We start from the raw sequence: 22,963 nt of genomic DNA, 5'->3' as shown, positions 1-22,963 counted from the left end.
CTCTCGCTCTTTTACACACACTAACTCATTGACCAGGAATCACCCCAGTCTGCCACAGCTCTGTTGCAGACCAGACATAGACTGACATTTAGGTTTTATGTCCCAGGGCAGGAATAGTTAGGGTCTGGGGCCTGGATGACTCTGCTTCATGAATGCTTCCCTTTCACTCTGATGTTTAACACTCACTCTCTAATAAAACATGTTTTTTCCTCTTACCCACTTGATTCAATATTAAGTACCTTGGGGTGGTTCTATACATCAAGTCTCTTTTCTTGGTTATGCCTTTTTCTTCGACTGAATCTGTTTATCACTGCGCTCTCTCTTTCCTCCCTTATCCCTTCCTCTCTCCACCTCCTGTCATGTCACTCCATCTCGCTTCTATTTTGGTTTTAATCCGTACTTTGGTTTCTTTCTCAAAACATATTTCCCTTAATCTGTCCTTGTACTCTCTCTCTCACTCCCTCTCACCCCCTTATCACCCCCTTTCTCCTCCTCCTCATCACCCCCTTTCTCCTCCTCCTTATCACCCCCTTTATTCTCCTCACCCCCTTTCTCCTCCTCCTCCTCACCCCCTTCTTCTCCTCCTCACCCCCTTTCTTCTCCTCCTCAACCCTGTCTCCTCCTCAACCCCTTTCTTCTCCTCCTCCTCCTCAACCCCTTTCTCCTTCTCCTCCTCACCCCCTTTCTCCTCCTCCTCCTCACCCCCTTTCTCCTCCTCCTCCTTACCCCCTTTCTCCTCCTCCTCCTCACCCCCTTTCTTCTCCTCATCACCCCCTTTCTCATCACCTCCTTCTCATCACCCCCTTTCACCTCCTCAACTCCTTTCACCCCCTTTCTCCTCCTCGTCACCTCCTTTCTGTCTCCGTTGACTGCTCTGATCACTCACCTGGCTGCTCTGGGCTCTGATTGGCTGATCTCCTGGCTGTCTGGCCTGTGATTGGGTAGGAGTATATCCGTAGGCAGTTGGAGGAGGAGCAAAGACAGCTGGAGATTCTACAGCAACAACTACTCCAGGAGCAGGCTCTATTGATGGTAACCTCTCACCCTTGACCTCTCACCCCCGAGTCCTCAGCCTATCACCTATCCACAACAACCCCTTATCTCTCTTGTTGCACAAGCATATACACTATATATACAAAAGTATGTGGACACGCCTTCAAATGAGTGGATTCGTCTATTTCAGACACATCCATTGCTGACAGGTGTAAATACAGTTGAAGTCGGAAGTTTACATACACCTAAGCCAAATACATTTAAACTCAGTTTTTCACTATTCCTGATATTTAATCCTAGTCAAAATTCCCTGTCTTTGGTCAGTTAAGATCACCACTTTATTTTAAGAATGTAAAATGTCGGATTAATAGTAGAGAAAATGATTTATTTAAGCTTTTATTTATTTCATCACATTCCCAGTGGGTCAGAAGTTTACATACTCAATTAGTATTTGGTAGCATTGACTTTAAATTGTTTAACTTGGGTCAAGCGTTTCGGGTAGCCTTCCACGAGATTCTGGGTGAATGTTGGCCCATTCCTCCTGACAGAGCTGGTGTAACTGAGTCAGGTTTGTAGGCCTCCTTGCTCGCTCACGCTTTTCAGTTCTGCCCACACATTTTCTATAGGATTGAGGTCAGGGCTTTGTGATGGCTACTCCAATACCTTGACTTTGTTGTCCTTAAGCCATTTTGCCACAACTTTGGAAGTGTGCTTTGGGTCATTGTCCATTTGGAAGACCCATTTGCGACCAAGCTTTAACTTCCTGACTGATGTCTTGAGATGTTGCTTCAATATATCCACATAATTTTCCTCCCTCATGATACCACCTATTTTGTGAAGTGCACCAGTCCCTCCTGCAGCAAAGCACCCCCACAACATGATGCTGCCACCCCTGTGCTTCACAGTTGGGATGGTGTTCTTCAGCTTGCAACCATCCTCCTTTTTCCTCCAAACATAACGATGGTCATTATGGCCAACCAGTTCTATTTTTGTTTCATCAAACCAGAGGACATTTCTCCAAAAAGTACGATCTTTGTCCCCATATGCAGTTGCAAACCGTAGTCAGGCTTTTTTTATGGCGGTTTTGGAGCAGTGGCTTCTTCCTTGCTGAGCGGCCTTTCAGGTATGTTGATATAGGACTGGTTTTACTGTGGATATAGATACTTTTGTACCTGTTTCCTCCAGCATCTTTACAAGGTCCTTTGCTGTTGTTCTGGGACTCATTTGCACTTTTCGCACCAAAGTATGTTCATCTCTAGGAGACAGAACGCGTCTCCTTCCTGAGCGGTATGACGGCTGCGTGGTCCCATGGTGTTTATACTTGCGTACTATTGTTTGTACAGATGAACGTGGTACCTTCAGGTGTTTGGAAATTGCTCCCAAGGATGAACCAGACTTGTGGAGGTCTCCATTTTTTTCTGAAGGCTTGGCTGATTTTTGATTTTCCCATGATATCAAGCAAAGAGGCACAGAGTTTGAATGTAGGCCTTGAAATACATCCACAGGTATACCTCCAATTGACTCATATTATGTCAATTAGCCTAATCTTCTAAAGCCATGACATAATTTTCTGGAATTTTCCAAGCTGTTTAAAGGCACAGTCAACTTAGTGTATGGAAACTCCTGGCCCACTGGAATTGTGATACAGTGAATTATAAGTGAAATAATCTGTCTGTAAACAATTCTTGGAAAAATGACTTGTGTCATGCACAAAGTAGGTTTCCTAACCGACTTGCCAAAACTATAGTTTGTTAACAAGAAATTTGTGGAGTGGTTGAAAAATGAGTTTTAATGACTCTAAGTGTATGTAAACTTCCGACTTCAACTGTAATTGAGCACACCACCATGCAATCTCCATAAACAAACATTGGCAGTAGAATGGCCTTACTGAAGAGCTCAGTGACTTCATCGTAGCACCGTCATAGGATGCCACCTTTCCAACAGGTCAGTTTGTTACATTTCTGACCTGCTAGAGTTGCCCCGGTCAACTGTAAGTGCTGTTATTGTGAAGATCACCATACATAGTACCAACTGCAAAGTTTGGTGGAGGAGGAATAATGGTCTGGGGCTAGGCCCCTTAGTTCCAGTGATTTTAACGCTACAGCATACAAAGACATTCTGGATGATTCTGTGCTTCCAACTTTGTGGTAACAGTTTGGGGAAGGCCCTTTCCTGTTTCAGCATGACAATGCCCCTGTGCACAAAGCGAGGTCCATACAGTAATGGTTTGTAGAAGAACTTGACTGGCCTACGCAGAGCCCTGACTTCAACCCCATCGAACACCTTTGGGATGAATTGGAACGCTGACTGCAAGTTAGACCTAATCACCCAACATCAGTGCCCGACCTCACTGATGCTCTTGTAGCTGAATGGAAGCAATGTTCCAACATCTAGTGGAAAGCCTTCCCAGGAGAGTGGAGGCTGTTATAGCAGCAATGTTCCAACATCTAGTGGAAAGCCTTCCCAGGAGAGTGGAGGCTGTTATAGCAGCAATGTTCCAACATCTAGTGGAAAGCCTTCCCAGGAGAGTGGAGGCTGTTATAGCAGCAAAGTGGGGACCAACTCCATATTAATGCCCATGATTTTGGAATGAGATGTTCGACACGCAGGTGTCCATACTTTTGACCATGGAGTGTACTTTGTGTTTGTGCATTTGTTTCCTGTGTAAACCATCTGCGTGCATCTACAGGAGTACAAGCGTAAGCAGATGGAGGAGCAGCATCAGGCTGAGCGTCTCCAGAGACAGCTGCAGCAGGAGAGAGCCTACCTGGTGTCCTTACAGCAGCAGCAGCAGCAGGAGCCACGGCCACAAGACAAGAAACAGCTGTATCACTACAAAGACACAGCCCCTAATAACGACAAACCTGCCTGGGCCAAGGAGGTACTGTTCGCACGCACACACACACCACACACACAACGCTTATAGATGTGTTCAGTATATTTGGTTATACACCAACAGTATATTATGTTTCCTACAATGATCTCTCTCCTCTCAGGCGTGAAGTTTTCTGAAGAATGTGAGCCCTGTATCATTGCTATGTCTGGACTATAAGATATATCAAAATGTTTCTCTCTTTTTCCAAAACACAGTGTCTCCATCATGAACAGACCTTCTGTTGCTGTGTTTGTTTTTTTCAGGTTCTTCAACAGTAATATATGTGTGTGTGTGTCCCCACATAGCTATATGTGTTTGATGTGTTCAGTGACATTGTGATGTTCTGTCTCTAGGTACTGCGTCAAACCCAGAGTAGCTCACCTCATATTCCTCCCATTAAGCACCAGTCCTTTAACCAGCCTCGAGTAGCCAGCCTCGAGTAGCCAGCCTCGAGTTGCCAGCCTCGAGTTGCCAGCCTCGAGTTGCCAGCCTCGAGTAGCCAGCCTCGAGTTGCCAGCCTCGAGTTGCCAGCCTCGAGTTGCCAGCCTCGAGTAGCCAGCCTCGAGTTGCCAGCCTCGAGTAGCCAGCCTCGAGATGCCAGCCTAGCACTCCTCCTGCTCCCTGGTTTACACCCCCTGCTCCCGTCCCCCCTCCTACCCTGCCCAATCAAGTCCCTCCAGGGAGAGGCTTCTTCAATCTGAAGGCAAAATTGTGACCTTTCCGTGCATACGTGTGTCCTTCGCCCCTGATCCCGCCCCTGACTCCTTTCATCCAATCATGCCCTGAGGCCAGAAGGAAGAGCCCTGAGGGAGAAGTTCAGGAGTTGAGGGGGAGGTGTCCAGGTCGATGGGTCAGTGAGGGAGACACCAACTTCCAGTGTTTCTGAGACACTTCCTCCCTCTCTCTCTTCAGAGGTGGACTAACCCTAACCTTTAACCCTTGGCTGGTGTGTCTGTGGAGCTCTCTTTCTCTCTCCCATCCCTCCTTTCTTCTGAACGGGACTCTCCTTTCCTTATTAACAATTTTCTCTTCCCTTACACCAGGGAACGGACTCCTGAAAGAACCCTTGCTGGAATGTTCTATGTTCTAGAGTAGTTGCTAGAGAGTTCTAGAATGGTGGCTGGGTGTTTCTAGAATGGTGGCTGGATAGATCTAGAATGGTGGCTGGATGGTTCTAGAATGGTGGCTGGATGGTTCTAGAATGGTGGCTGGATGGTTCTAGAATGGTGGCTGGATGGTTCTAGAATGGTGGCTGGATGGTTCTAGAATGGTGGCTGGATGGTTCTAGAATGGTGGTTGGATGGTTCTAGAATGGTGGCTGGATGGTTCTATGTTACTGGTGTTTTTTTAGAATGGTGTCTGGAAAGTTCGAGAACAGCTTTCTTTTCTCTCTACATTCTAGATGGTGCCTTGTTTTTTTTAGAATGGTTATACATCTCTCTCTTCCTTTAGAAGTCAGACTCTGTCAGTCAAACTGTTTTAGTCTGCTTTATACATAGGCTCCATGTTCTTAGGGACACACTCCAGCTCCTGATTTAGCCTATATCCAAGCCACACACACATATCCTGCTTGCCCCACAGTGGCCACTGTGAGCTGATGTAGGACAGCTATATCTGTCTAAACCCACATGGGTGTATCTGCTTCCCATTGGCACCCCCCCCCCCCCCCTCCCCACACACACACACACACACATGCAAAAAAAGGCACACTGTAGCCAGGTCTGTCTCTGTGGTCTCTGCTGTACATGGCTTCTCCTCCATGGTAATAAGGGAAACTGCCGGTTTGACACACATCACACATACATGCATTGATAATCTGTCACTGACTGCCAGTATAAATGAGTGTGCTCTAACTGTGTCTGTGTGTCAGGTGGAGGAGCGTTCCAAGCTGAACAGACAGAGTTCTCCAGGTCTGCATCATAAAGTGTCCAACCGTATTTCCGACCCATCCCTGCCTCCCCGATCCGAGTCCTTCAGCAGCGGGGGCATTCAGCAGGCCCGAACACCACCCATGCACCGCTCTACAGAACCACAGGTGTGTGTGAGAGACTGGAAAAGTGGATGTGCATGTTTACCCTTTTTGATGCTTGTTTTTTCACTCTGAGTAACTCTCCCTTCCACCCTCCTCCTCATCCTGTTCCCCCACCTTCCCTTCCTCCTTTCCTTTCCTCACCTTCCTCTCTTCCACCTCTACACCTGCTCCTCTACCTGCCTGGTCCTGATGTAAACCTCATCCTCTGGTCCTGATCTGATCTGGTCCTGATGTAAACCTCATCCTCTGGTCCTGATCTGATCTGGTCCTGATGTAAACCTCATCCTCTGGTCCTGATCTGATCTGGTCCTGATCTGGTCCTGATCTGTTCTGGTATTGTCAGATGGCCCACCTGGTACAGGTGAAGTCCCATGGTCTGTCTGGGTCCCAGTCTCTCCATGACCCTGCAGGGGTCACAGGCTTGTCGCCCTCCCCGTCCCCCTCCCCCGGCCGCCCCCCCATGCCCCGCCAGAACTCTGACCCAACCTCAGACACCCCTTCTCCTATTCCTCTCTCCCGCCTCGCTCCCCCACTCGACAAACTGGACCGCAACTCCTGGCTACGAACGGACCTAGACCTACCTCCTAAGGTCTGCATGACAATGTTTTTGTTTCTGTCTGGAATGCAATGTGTCTGAACTTTTGGTGTCCTTTACGATTCTTAATCTCAAATCTCTACGTACAAATTTGGCAAATTTAGTTTGAGATGAAGAATACAGTATATGATCCCACATTTACACCTGTTCTAACAGGTTTTTAATGCGTGTGTGTGTGCGTGTGCGTGTGTGTGTGTGCGCGCGTGTGTGTGTGTGTGTGTAGGTGCCCCAGAGGACCACGTCTATCTCTCCAGCCCTGGTCAGGAAGCACTCTCCTGGGAGTGGACCTGGGGGCCTTGCTCCTAGAGCTGGATCACACCTGATACGGGCCAGGTACACGCACACACACACACACTCCAGACCTCCGTTGTGAATCAGGCACTTGATGTTGTTTGTATGTGTTGCCAAAGTAACCCAGACCTGCGGAGGACTGATGTCTCCATGGAAACACCCCTGAAGAGGACAAGCAGCAGCAGCTCATCCAGCTCCTCCCAGGGTGGAAGCAACGAGAGAGGTACACATACCACCACACGAAGGGGGTTTCTCAAAATGCATACCATGCTTCTACACCTGCATTGCTTGCTGTTTGGGGTTTTAGGCTGGGTTTCTGTACAGCACTTTGAGATATCAGCTGATGTACGAAGGGCTAAATAAATACATTTGATTTGATACCACCGTGCTCCACACGCTCATGCTCCGAGTGCATTCTCCAAGGACGTTCCCCTGGGTACTCTGGAGAACGCATTAAACATTCCATTTGAGAAGCACTCACACTCCCCCCACTGTATTACCTCACGCTGCACCTCCCCCTACTGTATTACCTCACGCTGCACCTCCCCCTACTGTATTACCTCACGCTGCACCTCCCCCCCACTGTATTACCTCACGCTGCACCTCCCCCTACTGTATTACCTCACGCTGCACACTCCCCCCACTGTATTTCCTCACGCTGCACCTCCCCCCACTGTATTACCTCACGCTGCACCTCCCCCTACTGTATTACCTCACGCTGCACCTCCCCCTACTGTATTACCTCACGCTGCACCTCCCCCTACTGTATTACCTCACGCTGCACCTCCCCCTACTGTATTACCTCACGCTGCACCTCCCCCCACTGTATTTCCTCACGCTGCACACTCCCCCCACTGTATTACCTCACGCTGCACCTCCCCCTACTGTATTACCTCACGCTGCACCTCCCCCTACTGTATTACCTCACGTTGCACCTCCCTTCACTGTATTACCTCACGCTGCACCTCCCCCCCACTGTATTACCTCACGCTGCACCTCCCTTCACTGTATTACCTCACGTTGCACCTCCCTTCACTGTATTACCTCACGCTGCACCTCCCCCTACTGTATTACCTCACGCTGCACACTCCCCCCACTGTATTTCCTCACGCTGCACCTCCCCCTACTGTATTACCTCACGCTGCACCTCCCTTCACTGTATTACCTCACGTTGCACCTCCCTTCACTGTATTACCTCACGCTGCACCTCCCCCCCACTGTATTACCTCACGCTGCACCTCCCTTCACTGTATTACCTCACGTTGCACCTCCCTTCACTGTATTACCTCACGCTGCACCTCCCCCCCACTGTATTACCTCACGTTGCACCTCCCTTCACTGTATTACCTCACGCTGCCCCCCCCTACTGTATTACCTCACGTTGCACCTCCCCCTACTGTATTACCTCACGCTGCACCTCCCCCCACTGTATTACCTCACGCTGCACCTCCCCCCTACTGTATTACCTCACGCTGCACCTCCCCCTACTGTATTACCTCACGCTGCACCTCTCCCCACTGTATTACCTCACGCTGCACCTCCCCCCTACTGTATTACCTCACGCTGCACCTCCCCCTACTGTATTACCTCACGCTGCACCTCCCCCCTACTGTATTACCTCACGCTGAACCTCCCCCTACTGTATTACCTCACGCTGCACCTCCCCCCACTGTATTACCTCACGCTGCACCTCCCCCTACTGTATTTCCTCACGCTGCACCCCCCCTCTACTGTATTACCTCACGTTGCACCCCCTCTACTGTATTACCTCACGTTGCACCTCCCCATTCACTGAACCTTCTTCCAGCCAGGACAATGTCAATAGAGACGAAACAATATATACAGAAAGAAAACATTTTACTTCATAACTATCAGCTATATGTGAATTGTAAAAATTTTGCAAACCAGATAGTTTAACAAGAAAAAATTACAGAAAACTAATGGGAAGATGTCAATTATTCGTGGATGGGTAGCTAGTTAGCTAACAATTCTTCATGGCTATCTGGCTAGCTAACAATAGTAGCTAGCCATTCAGCCGTATTGACTTACTATAGGTTTGCGATTTACACACTCTACAGTGGGTATTGTAGGCAGGTAAACATGGCAAAATGAACACAGCATGTATTTATTAAGATAAAATATTGTAGTCATGCAACATATGAGATGTCAATAGGCAACATTTCATTCCGAAGTCTGAGTGGATTTTCTCTCGCTTCAGCTCAAATAATGGCTGCCATTTATTTCAAGAAATGTTGCGTTGTTTTTTTTACGTGGTTGCGTCATATTCCTGTGTATACTTTCCATTGAAGCTTGCATCGATGCATGCTTAAAAATATGTACAAACGGAGTACACATTCAAAGTGCCCTAACATGGTTCTGTTTCCCATACTTTGATTTGGACTCATACTCCAACCCTCCTGTTCTCCAATTTGCGTGCTCGGAGCACGGTAGTATGCATTTTGAGAAACCCACAGATTCCCATGTGTGCTACTATAAAGGTTTCAGCTTTTAAGACTATACAGACAGATATGTGATTAGTTGACTATTTACTGAGCAGTGATGTGATTGGTTGACAGGGGCGGAGGGGTCTATGGCGCCGCCCCAGGAGACCAAAGAAGAGAACAGAGATGTGACACTGACACGACCTAGCAGGCCCGCAGTGAGTGTACACACACACACACACACACACAGAGAGAAACACACAACTCATTTTCTTCTCTGAACACACCAATCCATGTCTTATCTCTTTCATCTTCTCTTTTTTCCTCCCACATTCCTGTTTTATTCTCTACCTCCTCTTTCCTTTCTGCGTTTCTCTCCATCCTGTTTAGAGCTATAAGAGAGCTGTAGATGAGGTTAGTGGCATTTCTCTTCACCCTTTCTCCATATCTCTCTCAATCATTCACTCTCTGGCTCTTTCACTCATTCACCCATCCAGGTATTCACTCACTCGTTCACACTCACTCACCCTCCCACTCTCTCCCTCCCACTCTCAATCTCTCTGATGAGTACAAAAGGTTTGTCTCTCCCTGCAATAGTGATAGTTTCACCTCTCTCCCTCTTTCTCTCTTATTGACCCTCTTTTTCTCCACCTCTCTGGATCAACCAGGAGGAGTTGGTAAGATATCTATTGACCTCCACGTACACGCTCATGTACACACAGTCCCCTCTTTTCACGTGCACGCCCCTTTCTCCTTTAGCTCACCTGTCCTGCTCTACCTGTGCAGTTTGAAAGAGGCAGACTGGGGAGCATTGGAGCTGTGTGATGACCTCTAACCCCTGACCTCTAACCCCTGACCTCTAACCCCTCTATTAGTGACCTTTCCTGACCTTTCCTGACTGAAGCCTCATTGTTCCTCACTCACGCTCTGGGGAATTAGTTAACGGCTGAAACATGTATGTGTAAAACATTGTGCCAATAAAATATTGCCCATGAATCAATGCAACTGTTACCGCATCCACCGCGTGAGTACTGACCTTTTTATAATACCCTCTCCTGACCTCTGACCTCCAGGACCTGACGGCTCTGGCCAAGGAGCTGAGGGAGCTGCGCCAGGGGGAGGAACCTAACCGTCCGCCCGTCAAGGTGACGGACTACTCCTCGTCCAGTGATGAGTCACAGAGCGACGAGGACGGAGAGGAGGGAGGGGGAAGAAGTAACGACGGCTCTGTGTCTGTCAGCGACATCCCACGCATCATGTGAGTGTGTGTTAGAAAGTGTGTGTATTACAAAGTGAGTGTGTGTCAGCATTTTAGCTATATATTTTAAACTTGTGTGTGTCAGGCCGGCTGCAGGGCAGAGTGGAGGTGAGTCGTACGGTGTGATGGGAGGACATGATGATTCCCACGGCAACAGTTCCCAAGACAGCTCCCTGATGATGAGAGAGGTCAGTCACCTTCAATCCCTGACCCCAGGGCTCCACACTGCCCGCTTCATACACAACTCAACACCCAGCATCCAGGCATGCACTCAGCTCGTGGGTGTGCTGTGTGTGCGTGTTCGTCTCTGCATTGTCACCAGTTGTTACTCTGCTTCTTCACTCCTCTGGGTTCACCCACCTTCCATATCAGGGGCAGAATGTACCCCTTAACCACAGATCCAGATGAACCCCCTAAACCTAACCTTAACCATTAGATTCCAACCTTACCTCAACCTCAAATCTAGAATCCGCTTACCCTTCCCAAATCCCACCCATCACAAGGAAATACATTAATCTGACCTTAGATCAGTGCCTAGAGTGCCCCTCACTCTCTCTCTGTTCCAGACCTATGGGGACAGGAGGCGGAGCTCCGCTCTCGCTGACAGCAACGGTTTCTTCGGCAACGCCAATCTGCCCGATCTGGTGCAGCAAAGCCCTTCCCCCCTGGTCTCCCCTGGCAATGGCTCTGGGCGCAGCCACTCCGAAGTAGGTTCACTAGACCCCTACACCCCAACTGCTTGCGACCTTGCACCCTACACCCTTACATGCTAGTCATCTACACACAACCCCCCTACATGCTAGTCATCTACACACAACCCCCCTACATGCTAGTCATCTACACACAACCCCCTACATGCTAGTCATCTACACACAACCCCCCTACATGCTAGTAATCTACACACAACCTCACTGCACACAGAACCCTACACCTGAGCCCGTTGCCTCTGTTCCCTTGTGTTCTCTGCATCCTAAAACTGAAGAAGAAGAAACACTCACCCTCCCCTCTAGTTTGACTTGAAAACCTAGTCTGTTTGGTTCTTGAGACTAAACCCACCCTAATCCATATCAATTTCTCCCATCCATTCTCTTCCTTTGCTGCTGATGGTCACATGCTCTCCTCTCTCTCCTGCATGTTGTGTGCGCATGGCAAACCAAGTCTAATGTTGCTCAACACACTTTCCACTCCGGCAACCCGTTAGAGCAATGATCACCAACCTTTTCTGAGTCAAGATTAGTGCAATGGCGGTCATGAAATTTTGTCAGCCGGTGATTGTCAATCAAATAACTGCCGGTCTCACTAGTTGACCGTTAATTAACATAAACATGTTTAGCATCTACTGGCTTACACGAATAACTTTTGAGAAAACAAGTTTTAAAATCATTTTAAAACAATACACCATCACAATATATCCATTATTTATTTTAGGCAGGTCTAAAGAAACATTATATGAAGAAAATGTAGTCTCTTTCAGAAAAATAGCATACTCTGAGTCGTCCTTATGTTAGGCCCTGATCTGGCTATGCCAGTTATTTATGCAACTTTAGTTGTGATATGCAAATGTTGGGCTATATGTTTTTTAATACATTCTAAGGCTGCATGATGCGACTCTAATGATGATTTGAAAAAGGTTACATGAAAGGCATGAGCTCAGCTTTTTTTTTGGTGCAGGCTGCACACACTACATCAGTCTCTCATTCACAATTTGTGAAGCACTTGATAATAACTTGAATTTCCCAGTAATGAGCCCGTAATGCTCCCTATAAAAATCCATGCCTTTAGCGGCCAGTGGCCATTGTGCCCTTGGGCTGAAAATAATAATACAAATGATCTTCTCCCGGCTGTGTGCTCCGTAGCACCTTTCACTCACATGGCTCTCTCAGATATCTCAATTCAGTTTAGCCAATACCCGTCATGTAATCGGGCCTTCTCACAGGCTACAAGTGAAGACAGACACGTCGGGGACACAAGTGCGTATGTCCTTATCGATTTCCAAGGCGCTCATTGAAGATGTTGGAAGAACTGTCCACATTTACTTTTCGTCACCCAACAAGGTGAGTAGGCCTAACGAACAGCAAAAGCACTAGTCTATGTCAATCTACTATTGACTACTACTATCCCACATAGTACAAAAGTTTACCTGTTCTATTGGTCAACTTGTCCTTCTTTGCGAGAAATAAATATTCCAAGCATAGTCTGGGACAGTTGTGGGATGCGATAGATCCCAAATTAATACAACCTCTAGAATCTAAAAAACGTTTAATAGCAATGAGACTGATGCAACAGATCAGAACATATTTTCTATTTCTTTACCTTCTAAGTACAGCAATGTGCACACGGTAGAAGGCTAGAAGCGCAAAGGTTCCAAAATGCAATCACTTAGCGGGGAAACACCATTCTCAAAAGTGATCGCAAATGCGATTATGCATGTAATGCTTTATTATAAAGGTGCATTTTTTCCCCTAACTTCCGCGATGCATACAAGGCCCTCCCTCGCCCTCCCTGTGGCAAATTCGACCACGACTCCATCTTGCTCCTACCGTCTTATAGGCAGAAACTCAAACAGGATATACCCGTGACTAGGATCATTCAACGTCGGTCTGAGAGAGCCTCAGAGAATAACATCGATCTATACGCTGACTCGGTGAGTGAGTTTATAAGGAAGTGCATTGGAGATGTACCCACTGTGACTATTAACCTACCCTAACCAGAAACTGTGGATGGATACAAAACTGAAAGCGCGATCCACCACATTTAACCATGGAAAGATGACTGGGAATATGGCACAATATAAACAGTGTAGTTATTCCCTCCGCAAGGTAATCAAATAAGCAAAATGTCGGTATAGGGACTAAGTACAGTCCCAATTCAACTGCTCAGACACGAGACCTATGTGGCAGGGTCTACAGGAAATCACAGACTACAAAAAGAACCAGCCACGTCACGGACACCGACGTCTCGCTTCTAGACAAACTAAACACCTTCTTTGCCCGCTAACAAGAACTGTGCCCCCCCCTCTCCTTCTCCATGGCTGACGTGAGTAAGACATTTAAACGTGTTAACTCTCGCAAAGCTGCTGTGCTGGCCCAGACGCAATCCCTAGCCGCGCCCTCAGAGCATGTGCAGACCAGCTGGCTGGTGTGTTTACGGACATATTCAATCGCTCCCCATCCCAGTCTGCTGTCCCCACATGCTTCAAGACGGTCACCATTGCTCCTGTACCCAAGAAGGCAAAGATAACTGAACTAAATGACTATCGCCCCGTAGCACTCACTTCTGTCACCACGAAGTGCTTTGAGAGACTAGTCAAGGATGATATCACCTCCACCTTACCGGCCACCCTAGACCCACTTCAGTTTGCATACCGCCCCAACAATCGCCATCACACTGCACACTGCCCTATCCCATCTGGACAAGAGGAATACCTATGTAAGAATGCTGTTCATTGACTACAGCTCAGCATTCAACACCATAGTACCCTCCAAGCTCAATATTGAGCTGGAGGCCCTGGGTCTCAACCCCGTCCTGTGCAATTGGGTCCTGGACTTTCTGATGGGCCGCCCCCAGGTGGTGAAGGTAGGAAACAACATCTCCACTAAAAGTGACCATCAACACTTGGGCCCCACAAGGGTGCGTGCTCAGCTCCCTCCCGTACTCCCTGTTGACCCATGACTGCGTGGCCACGCACACCTCCAACTCAATCATCAAGTTTGCATATGACACAACAGTAGTGGGCTTGATTTCCAACAATGACGAGACCGCCTCTAGGGAGGATGTGAGGCCACTCGGAGTGTGGTGTCAGGAAAACAACCTCTCACTCAACGTCAACAAAACCAAGGAGATGATCGTGGACTTCAGGAAACAGCTGAGGGAGCACCCCCTATCCACATCGAAGGGACATCAGTGGAGAAGTTGCAAAGTTTTAAGTTCCTCGGCGTACACATCACAGACAAACTGAAATGGTCCACCCACACAGACAGTGTGGTGAAGAAGAAGCAACAGCGCCTCTTCAACCTCAGGAGGCTGAAGAAATTTGGCTTGTCACCTAAAACCCTGACAAACTTTTACAGATGCACAATCGAGAGCATCCTGTCAGGCTGTATCACCGCCTGGTATGGCAACTGCACTGCCCTCAACCACAAGGCTCTCCAGAGGGTGGTGCGGTCTGCACAACACATCACCGGGGGCAAACTACCTGCCTTCCAAGACACCTACAGCACCCGATGTCACAGGAAGGCCAAAATGATCATCAAGGACAACAACCACCCGAGTCACTGCCTGTTCACCCCGCTACCATCCAGAAGGCGAGGTCAGTACAGGTGCATCAAAGCTGGGACAGAGAGACTGAAAAACATCTTCTATGTCAAGGCCTGCTGCTTAACAGCAATCACTAACTCAGAGAGGCTGCTGCCTTAATAGAGATTCAAATCACTGGCCACTTTAAGTAGATCACTCGTCACTTTAAACGATGCCACTTTAATAATGTTAACATATCTTACATTACTCATCTCACATGTATATACTGTACCTTATACCGTCTATGGCACCTTGCCTATGTTGCTCGGTCATCTCTCGTCCATATGTGTTTTTGTACATATTCTTATTCCATCCCTTTAGATGTGTGTATAAGGTAGTTGTTGGGAATTGTTAGATTACTTGTTAGATATTACTGCACTGTCGGGAACTAGAAGCACAAGAATCCGCTACACTCACATTAACATCTGCTAACCATGTGTATGTGTCCATAACATTTTATTTGATACAAAGGTTAAATGAATCAAGTGCACCTACTGAATCAAGTGCACCTACTGAATCAAGTGCACCTACCGCCAACAGCGCAATACGGATAAAAAAAAATGAGTGCAAGCCTTTATCGTTGGCTTTTCCACAGAAATGCTTGGTGATCGACTAGGAAAGCTATGAAGAGACCAATCAACTGGTTGGTGACCACTGTGTTAGATTATGCTGAAAACCCTCCCACCTGGCTACCTGTTAACTCAAAGGACAGAAATTGGGGCCTGTAGTTTTTCCTGGTCAGATCACGTGGTCTGGGATACCTCTGAGACCTGATGCTCTGAGGCACTGATCCCAACCCTCTCTCTGATTGGCAGTACGGCATGGGCAGTGGCTCCAAGTCCTCCTCCTTCACGCCATTCGTTGATCCACGAGTCTACGGAACCTCCCCCACTGAGGATGATGATGATGATGAAAACTCTGCGTCGGGTGAGTCTGTTATCTTTACATTTGAGTCATTTAGCAGACGCTCTTATCCAGAGTTGCAGTTAGTTAGTTCCTTCATCCTAAAGCTAGAATCCTTGGTTGTTACATCCATATTTTTCAACTTAGAAATGAATGATACAATATAGATTCTTGAAGAATATAACTTATAAATGCCTCATGAGCTTAGTTCAACTGTCGTACCTCATCAGAACCCAAAATATACAGTGCATTCGTAAAGTATTCAGACCCCTTCACTTTTTCCACATTTTATTACATTACAGCCTTATTCTAAAAATATTGTTTCCCTCATCAATCTACACACAATACCCCATAAAGACCAAACAAAAACAGTTTTTTAGAAATGTTCGCATTTATTACAAATTTATAAAAAAAATAAAACTCACATTTACATAAGTATTCTGACCCTTTACTGAGTACTTTGTTGAAACACCTTTGGCAGCGATTACAGCCTCAAGTCTTCTTGGGAATGATGCTACAAGCTTGGCACACCTGTATTTGGGGAGTTTCTCCCATTCTTATCTGCAGATCCTCTCAAGCTCTGTCAGGTTGGATGGGGAGCGACGCAGCACAGCTATTTTCAGGTCTCTCCAGAGATGTTCGATCGAGTTCAGGTCCGGGCTCTGGCCACTCCTGCAATGTCTTGGTTGTGTGCTTAGGGTTGTTGTGCAGTTGGAAGGTGAACCTTCTCCCCAGATTGAGGTCCTGAGCTCTCTGCAGCAGGTTTTCATCAAGAAACTCTGTACTTTACTCCGTTCATCTTTCCCTCGATCCTGACTAGTCTCAAAGTCAAAGAAAAACATCCCCACAGCATGATGCTGCCACCACCATGCTTCATCGTAGGGATGGTGCCAGGTTTCCTCCAGACATGACGCTTGGCATTCAGGCCAAAGAGTTCAATCTTGCTTTCATCAGACCAGAGAATCTTGTTTCTCATGGTCTGAAAGTCCTTTAGTTGCCTTTAGGCAAACTCCAAGCGGGCTGTCATGTGCCTTTTACTGAGGAGTGGCTTCCGTCTGGCCACTCTACCAGCTGCAGGGATGGTTGTCCTTCTGGAAGGTTCTCTCATCGCCACAGAGGACCTCTGGAACTCTATCAGAGTGACAATCGGGTTATTTTTTCACCTCCCTGACCAAGGCCCTTCTCCCCCGATTGCTCAGTTTGGCCGGGCGGACAGCTCTAGGAAGAGGTGATTGGTGATTCCAAACTTCCTCCATTTAAGAATGATTGAGGCCACTATGTTCTTGGGGACCTTCAATGCTGCAAACATATTTTTGATACCCCTTCTACAGATCTGTGCCTCGACACAATCCTGTCTCAGAGTTTTACGGACAATTCCTTCGACCTCATGTCTTGGTTTTTGCTCTGACATGCACTGTCAACTGTGGGACCTTATATAGGCAGGTGTGTGCCTTTCCAAATCATGTCCAATCAACTGAATTTACCACAGGTGGAATCCAATCAAGTTGTAGAAACATCAAGGGTGAAAAATGGAAACAGGATGCACCTGAGGTCAATTTCGAGTCTCACAGCAAAGGGTCCGATTTAAAGTTTAATAAATGTGCAAACATTTCCAAAAATCTGTTTTCGCTTTGTCCTTATAGGGTATTGTGTGTAGAATGAGGAGAATGTTTTATTTTATTCATTTTAGAATAAGGCTGTGACTGGTCTGAATACTTGCACTGCAAGCTTGTTTTACTCCAATGTTACTGAACAATGTAAATGTAATCAAACACTGTATAGCCTCAAAACATGGTTAGAACTGTAATGTTGATATCACAGATGGTCAGTCTTTGCATCCATAGCTCTGTCTATGAATTTGAGATTGGTTACATTTCTCCAGGCCCATCACTCAGCTTTTTACCGAAACAGAGGCCACTGTGTTAATGTTTAAATTAAGGACTCTAGCTTTAAGATAGCTAGGTGAGACAACCACATATCACAGTCATAGTAAGTCAAATGTTCCTTTATAGAAGTAGCTATCACCAATGGCTTCTTGCTCAAGCTCCTCTTGCCAGTGAATTGCTTAGGAATCAGTGGGTTGTGCAAATGTTTCTTTATGTTTTAAGGTTGTTCTGTGGTTGTAAGTTTGAAAGGTTATGTGAACGTTAGTGTAATGTTACCCTGTGGTTGCAGCCCACTTTGCGAACGAGCTGCTGCTTCAGGAGCAGGCTAGACTGAACGAGGCCAGAAAGATCAGCGTGGTCAACGTGAACCCGACCAACATACGACCTCACAGCGACACGCCTGAGATACGCAAATACAAGAAACGCTTCAACTCTGAGATACTGTGTGCTGCTCTCTGGGGTAAGAGACTTAAACTATAGAGTACATATACACACACATTGTGCTATTGTGTGTGTTTTATTATTTGTGTGTGTCTAGGTGTGAACCTGCTGGTGGGGACAGAGAACGGTCTGATGTTGCTGGACCGTAGTGGTCAGGGGAAGGTCTATAACCTGATCAACCGCCGACGCTTCCAACAGATGGATGTTCTGGAGGGCCTCAACGTCCTAGTCACCATATCAGGTAGGACTGACTGCTACTTAAACACAATCGGACCTTACCAAACGGTTCTGGAGCTCCATCGGAGCCGAGTGTTGTGGTTTTGTCTGTTCGGGCTCAAAAGGCAGACTTGTGTTTTCTGAACAACTCGAGGCCTGTAGCAATGCTTTGTTCAGATTGGAAAATCACTCTCAAAGAGCTAACAGGCTGAAGACTTTTCCCTCTCTCCTCCCTCTTCTCCTTTCCCCTCTCTCTTCTACTCCCTCCCCTCTCTCTTCTCCCCTCTCTCCTCCCTCTTCTCCTTTCCCCTCTCTCTTCTACTCCCTCCCCTCTCTCTTCTCCCCTCTCTCCTCCCTCTTCTCCTTTCCCTCCTCCCTCTTCTCCTTTCCCCTCTCCTTCTACTCCCTCCCCTCTCTCCTCTCTCCTCCCTCCCCTCTCTCTCCCCTGGCCACTCTCTCCTCTCCCCTCCCTCCCCTCTCTCTCCCCTGGCCACTCTCTCCTCTCCCCTCCCTCTCCCCTCTCCCCCCCTCTCCCCTCTCTCCTCCCTCTCCCCTCTCTCCTCCCTCTCCCCTCTCTCCTCCCTCTCCCTCTCTCTCCCTCTCTCCTCCCTCTCCCCTCTCTCCTCCCTCTCCCCTCTCTCTCCCCTGGCCTCTCTCTCCTCTCCCCTCCCCCTCTCCCCCTCTCTCTCTCCTCCAGGGAAGAAGAATAAGTTGCGTGTGTACTACCTGTCCTGGCTGAGGAACAGGATATTACACAACGACCCCGAGGTGGAGAAGAAGCAGGGCTGGGTCACTGTAGGAGAGCTGGAGGGCTGTGTGCACTACAAAGTTGGTACGTGTATGTGTGTGTGTGCGCGTGCGTGCGTCCCGGAGGTGGTGGTGGCTGGGTGAAGTTTAAACCTGTGTGTTGCATTAGCCCATTGAGCTAAAGCCTAGGCATTATCACAGGTTACTAACACAAGTCTCAGTGAGTGATTGACTCTCCTGTGTGTGTGCTGTTTCCAGTGAAGTATGAGAGGATCAAGTTTCTGGTCATCGCTCTGAAGAACTCAGTGGAGATCTTTGCCTGGGCACCCAAACCCTACCACAAGTTCATGGCTTTCAAGGTAACACACACACACACACCAGTATGATCTCATTTCCTCTACGATCACCTCGGTGATGCCAAGCAGCCATTTTCAAGCAAAACGCTCCCCACACATCAGTAATCACAGTATCTCTTTCTCTATTCCCTGCTGTCTCTCGTTCTGTCTGTCTGTCAGTCGTTCACTGACCTGCAGCACCACCCCCAGCTGGTTGACCTGACGGTGGAGGAGGGTCAGAGGTTAAAGGTTATCTATGGCTCCAGCGTCGGGTTCCATGTCATTGATGTCGACTCTGGCAACCCTTATGACATCTACATTCCCTCCCACGTAAGAGTGTGAGTGTGAGTGTGTGTGCGCTCAGAGAAGGAAACCTGAACCAGGTAACATCTGATTTCTCCACTCTGGTGGTGAGCCGTTGGTTCCCCTTTGAACTATGACCTCTTAAATGGTAACCGTACCTACTGTGTGGCAGTTCTGGTTTCAGGGCTCAAATACCATGACGTTTACCATTTATGTTGTTCAAACCATGACGATGCTATTTTGTTTACATTCTGTGTTACCATGGTGATTGTGTGAATGTTGGAGTGGGAGATTCCATTGTTGCAGCAGTTTCTCCTCACACAGGGGGGTGGGGAGCTGGCCACAAGACAGGGAGGGGGGAAAGAAGAGAGAGACATTTAGAGAAATACGTGAAAGAAAGAGGTAGAGGAGTTGTGGGGGTCGTGCTCTGTGCCCGCCAGGCTGATGCCACCCCACCCCTCCACTGTGTGGTATCTATCGCCCCCGGCAGATTCAGAGTCAGGTGACGCCCCATGCCATCGTGGTGCTGCCGCGGACCGACGGGATGGAGATGCTGCTGTGTTACGAGGACGAGGGCGTCTATGTCAACACCTACGGACGCATCACTAAAGACGTGGTGCTGCAGTGGGGAGAGATGCCTACATCTGTTGGTAGGTCACACACACACTATATACACAACTCTCACTGCCCCCCTCACACACACTATATACACAACTCTCACTGCCCCCTCACACACACTATATACACAACTCTCACTGCCACCTTCACACACACTATATACACAACTCTCACTGCCCCCCTCACACACACTATATACACAACTCTCACTGCCCCCCTCACACACACTATATACACAACTCTCACTGCCACCCTCACACACACTATATACACAACTCTCACTGCCACCCTCACACACACTATATACACAACTCTCACTGCCCCCCTCACACACACTATATACACAACTCTCACTGCCCCCCTCACACACACTATATACACAACTCTCACTGCCCCCCCCACACACACTATATAGACAACTCTCACTGCCACCCTCACACACACTATATACACAACTCTCACTGCCACCCTCACACACACTATATACACCTCACTGCCCCCCTCACACACACTATATACACAACTCTCACTGCCCCCCCCACACACACTATATACACAACTCTCACTGCCCCCCTCACACACACTATATACACAACTCTCACTGCCCCCCTCACACACACTATATACACAACTCTCACTGCCACCCTCACACACACTTCTATGCCTCTCACATTCTCACACGCACTACCCCTCACTATCCCACACTATCCCTCACTGTTCCACACTACTACTCACAACCCCCCCCCCCCCCCCCCCCCCCCCCCAAACTTCTCGATAAGAAAATAAATAAATACAATTCTCTAAATAAGCTTTTATGCACAAAGGTCAAAACACTGCATGTAAAATTAGACCTGGACTAAACCATGAGACCTGGACTAAACCATGAGACCTGGACTAAACCATGAGACCTGGACTAAACCATGAGACCTGGACTAAACCATGAGACCTGGACTAAACCATGAGACCTGGACTAAACCATGAGACCTGGACTAAACCATGAGACCTGGATTAAACCATGAGACCTGGATTAAACCATGAGACCTGGACTAAACCATGAGACCTGGACTAAGCCATGAGACCTGGACTAAACCATGAGACCTGGACTAAACCATAAGACCCACAAATTATGTTATCAAAATAGTTCACCCTGCTTTTTTCTGTCTATGAAAATGCAAATTCATGCACAACCACTAATAATGAACATTTTGTAGCAGGCCTTTTAGAAAATCTAACACAGGTCTCGTGAACAATCTCTCAAGCGCAAACCCACGTGGTAGTGAGTGGCCAGCTAATCGTTTATATGCTAACAAGGTAGAACAGTTAAACTATTATATATACACCCCCCTGTCCATCTCCTGTCTGAACAGCCGCATGTTCACTTTAACATACTGAAATCAATTATTTCTCAGAACAAGTTGCCAATTCCTGTTATAAATGTGACTTTTTGTGTTCATTTCACATTTATAAAACACAGACTACACAGCTAGCCCATGACAGTCTGTGGCTATAATGCAGCTAGCTGTACCGCAATGCCGCCCGTGACAAACAGAGCATTAACTTTCCACAATCATGTTTATTGACACTCAATTTAGCAGGGTCTGCTCTGTTCCACATTTTGGGAGTTGAGACTTTAAAAGGGTATGGGGGTAAGAGAGTAAGAGAGTTTAAGTTCTCGTCTATTACAGTAAAATAATGTCTCTAAGCGTTTGTGTCCAAATGAACAATTTCCGTTGGACCAAACCTCAAATGCAAGTAGTGAGTTTAAACGGCTTGTTCTCAGAGAGGAAGAAGTTATCTTTCATTGTTATTTTTGTGAGTGGCAGGGGGAGGGGCTTGGTGTGTGAGTGGCAGGGGGAGGGGCTTGGTGTGTGAGTGGCAGGGGGAGGGCCTTGGTGTGTGAGTGGCAGGGGGAGGGCCTTGGTGTGTGAGTGGGAAGGAGCACAGTGCACAGAAGGAGCGAAGGAGACGATACCAAAAATACATAGAACGGTCATAAAAACTAAGAACAATAAAAACTTGATTCTTGCGTCCTCGACCCCTGCTCCTCCCACCCGACTCCGACCACTGCTCCTCCCACCCGACCCCTGCTCCTCCCACCCGACTCCGACCCCTGCTCCTCCCACCCGACTCCGACCCCTGCTCCTCCCACCCGACTCCGACCCCTGCTCCTCCCACCCGACTCCGACCCCTGCTCCTCCCACCCGACTCCGAACCCTGCTCCTCCCACCCGACTCCGACCCCTGCTCCTCCCACCCGACTCCGACCCCTGCTCCTCCCACCCGACTCCGACCCCTGCTCCTCCCACCCGACACCTGCTCCTCCCACCCGACTCCGAACCCTGCTCCTCCCACCCGACACCTGCTCCTCCCACCCGACACCGACCCCTGCTCCTCCCCCCCGACTCCGACCCCTGCTCCGCCCACCCGACCCCTGCTCCTCCCACCCGACCCCTGCTCCTCCCATCCTGCTCCTCCCACCCGACCCCTGCTCCTCCCACCCGACCCCTGCTCCTCCCACCCGACTCCGAACCCTGCTCCTCCCACCCGACCCCTGCTCCTCCCACCCGACCCCTGCTCCTCCCACCCGACCCCTGCTCCTCCCACCCGACCCCTGCTCCTCCCACCCGACTCCGACCCCCCCCCTTCCACATGTTATACAGTTGAAGTCGGAAGTTAACATACACTTAGGTTGGAGTCATTAAAACTCATTTTTCAACCACTCCAGAAATGTCTT

At 48.2% G+C, this 22,963-nt stretch overlaps 1 protein-coding gene across 20 annotated transcripts in view; it reads left to right on the top strand.

Moving 5' to 3' along the window:
- The window catches only part of LOC139366938 (TRAF2 and NCK-interacting protein kinase-like), a 74,175-nt gene that overhangs the window by 37,665 nt on the left and 13,547 nt on the right, over positions 1–22,963 (top strand). For 3 of the 20 annotated variants that reach the window (XM_071104705.1, XM_071104703.1, XM_071104702.1), the window contains exons 14-31: positions 946–1,032; positions 3,683–3,874; positions 5,739–5,903; positions 6,244–6,489; positions 6,719–6,828; positions 6,906–7,009; positions 9,363–9,445; positions 9,618–9,641; positions 10,301–10,485; positions 10,571–10,673; positions 11,052–11,192; positions 15,597–15,708; positions 17,860–18,030; positions 18,109–18,252; positions 18,925–19,059; positions 19,233–19,333; positions 19,490–19,639; positions 20,103–20,262. In XM_071104705.1, coding sequence (XP_070960806.1) covers positions 946–1,032; positions 3,683–3,874; positions 5,739–5,903; positions 6,244–6,489; positions 6,719–6,828; positions 6,906–7,009; positions 9,363–9,445; positions 9,618–9,641; positions 10,301–10,485; positions 10,571–10,673; positions 11,052–11,192; positions 15,597–15,708; positions 17,860–18,030; positions 18,109–18,252; positions 18,925–19,059; positions 19,233–19,333; positions 19,490–19,639; positions 20,103–20,262 — 2,413 coding nt within the window. Of the gene's footprint in view, positions 1–945; positions 1,033–3,682; positions 3,875–4,221; positions 4,434–5,738; positions 5,904–6,243; positions 6,490–6,718; positions 6,829–6,905; positions 7,010–9,362; positions 9,446–9,617; positions 9,642–10,300; positions 10,486–10,570; positions 10,674–11,051; positions 11,193–15,596; positions 15,709–17,859; positions 18,031–18,108; positions 18,253–18,924; positions 19,060–19,232; positions 19,334–19,489; positions 19,640–20,102; positions 20,263–22,963 lie in introns of those variants that run through there. The other 17 variants (XM_071104707.1, XM_071104706.1, XM_071104721.1 and 14 more) reach the window with 13 other exon arrangements.

This window comes from Oncorhynchus clarkii, chromosome 15 (assembly GCF_045791955.1).
Source record: "Oncorhynchus clarkii lewisi isolate Uvic-CL-2024 chromosome 15, UVic_Ocla_1.0, whole genome shotgun sequence".
NCBI classification, from domain to species: domain Eukaryota; kingdom Metazoa; phylum Chordata; class Actinopteri; order Salmoniformes; family Salmonidae; genus Oncorhynchus; species Oncorhynchus clarkii.
Note: the sequence above shows the minus strand (reverse complement) of the source record. Positions and strands in the feature narration are given on the sequence as shown.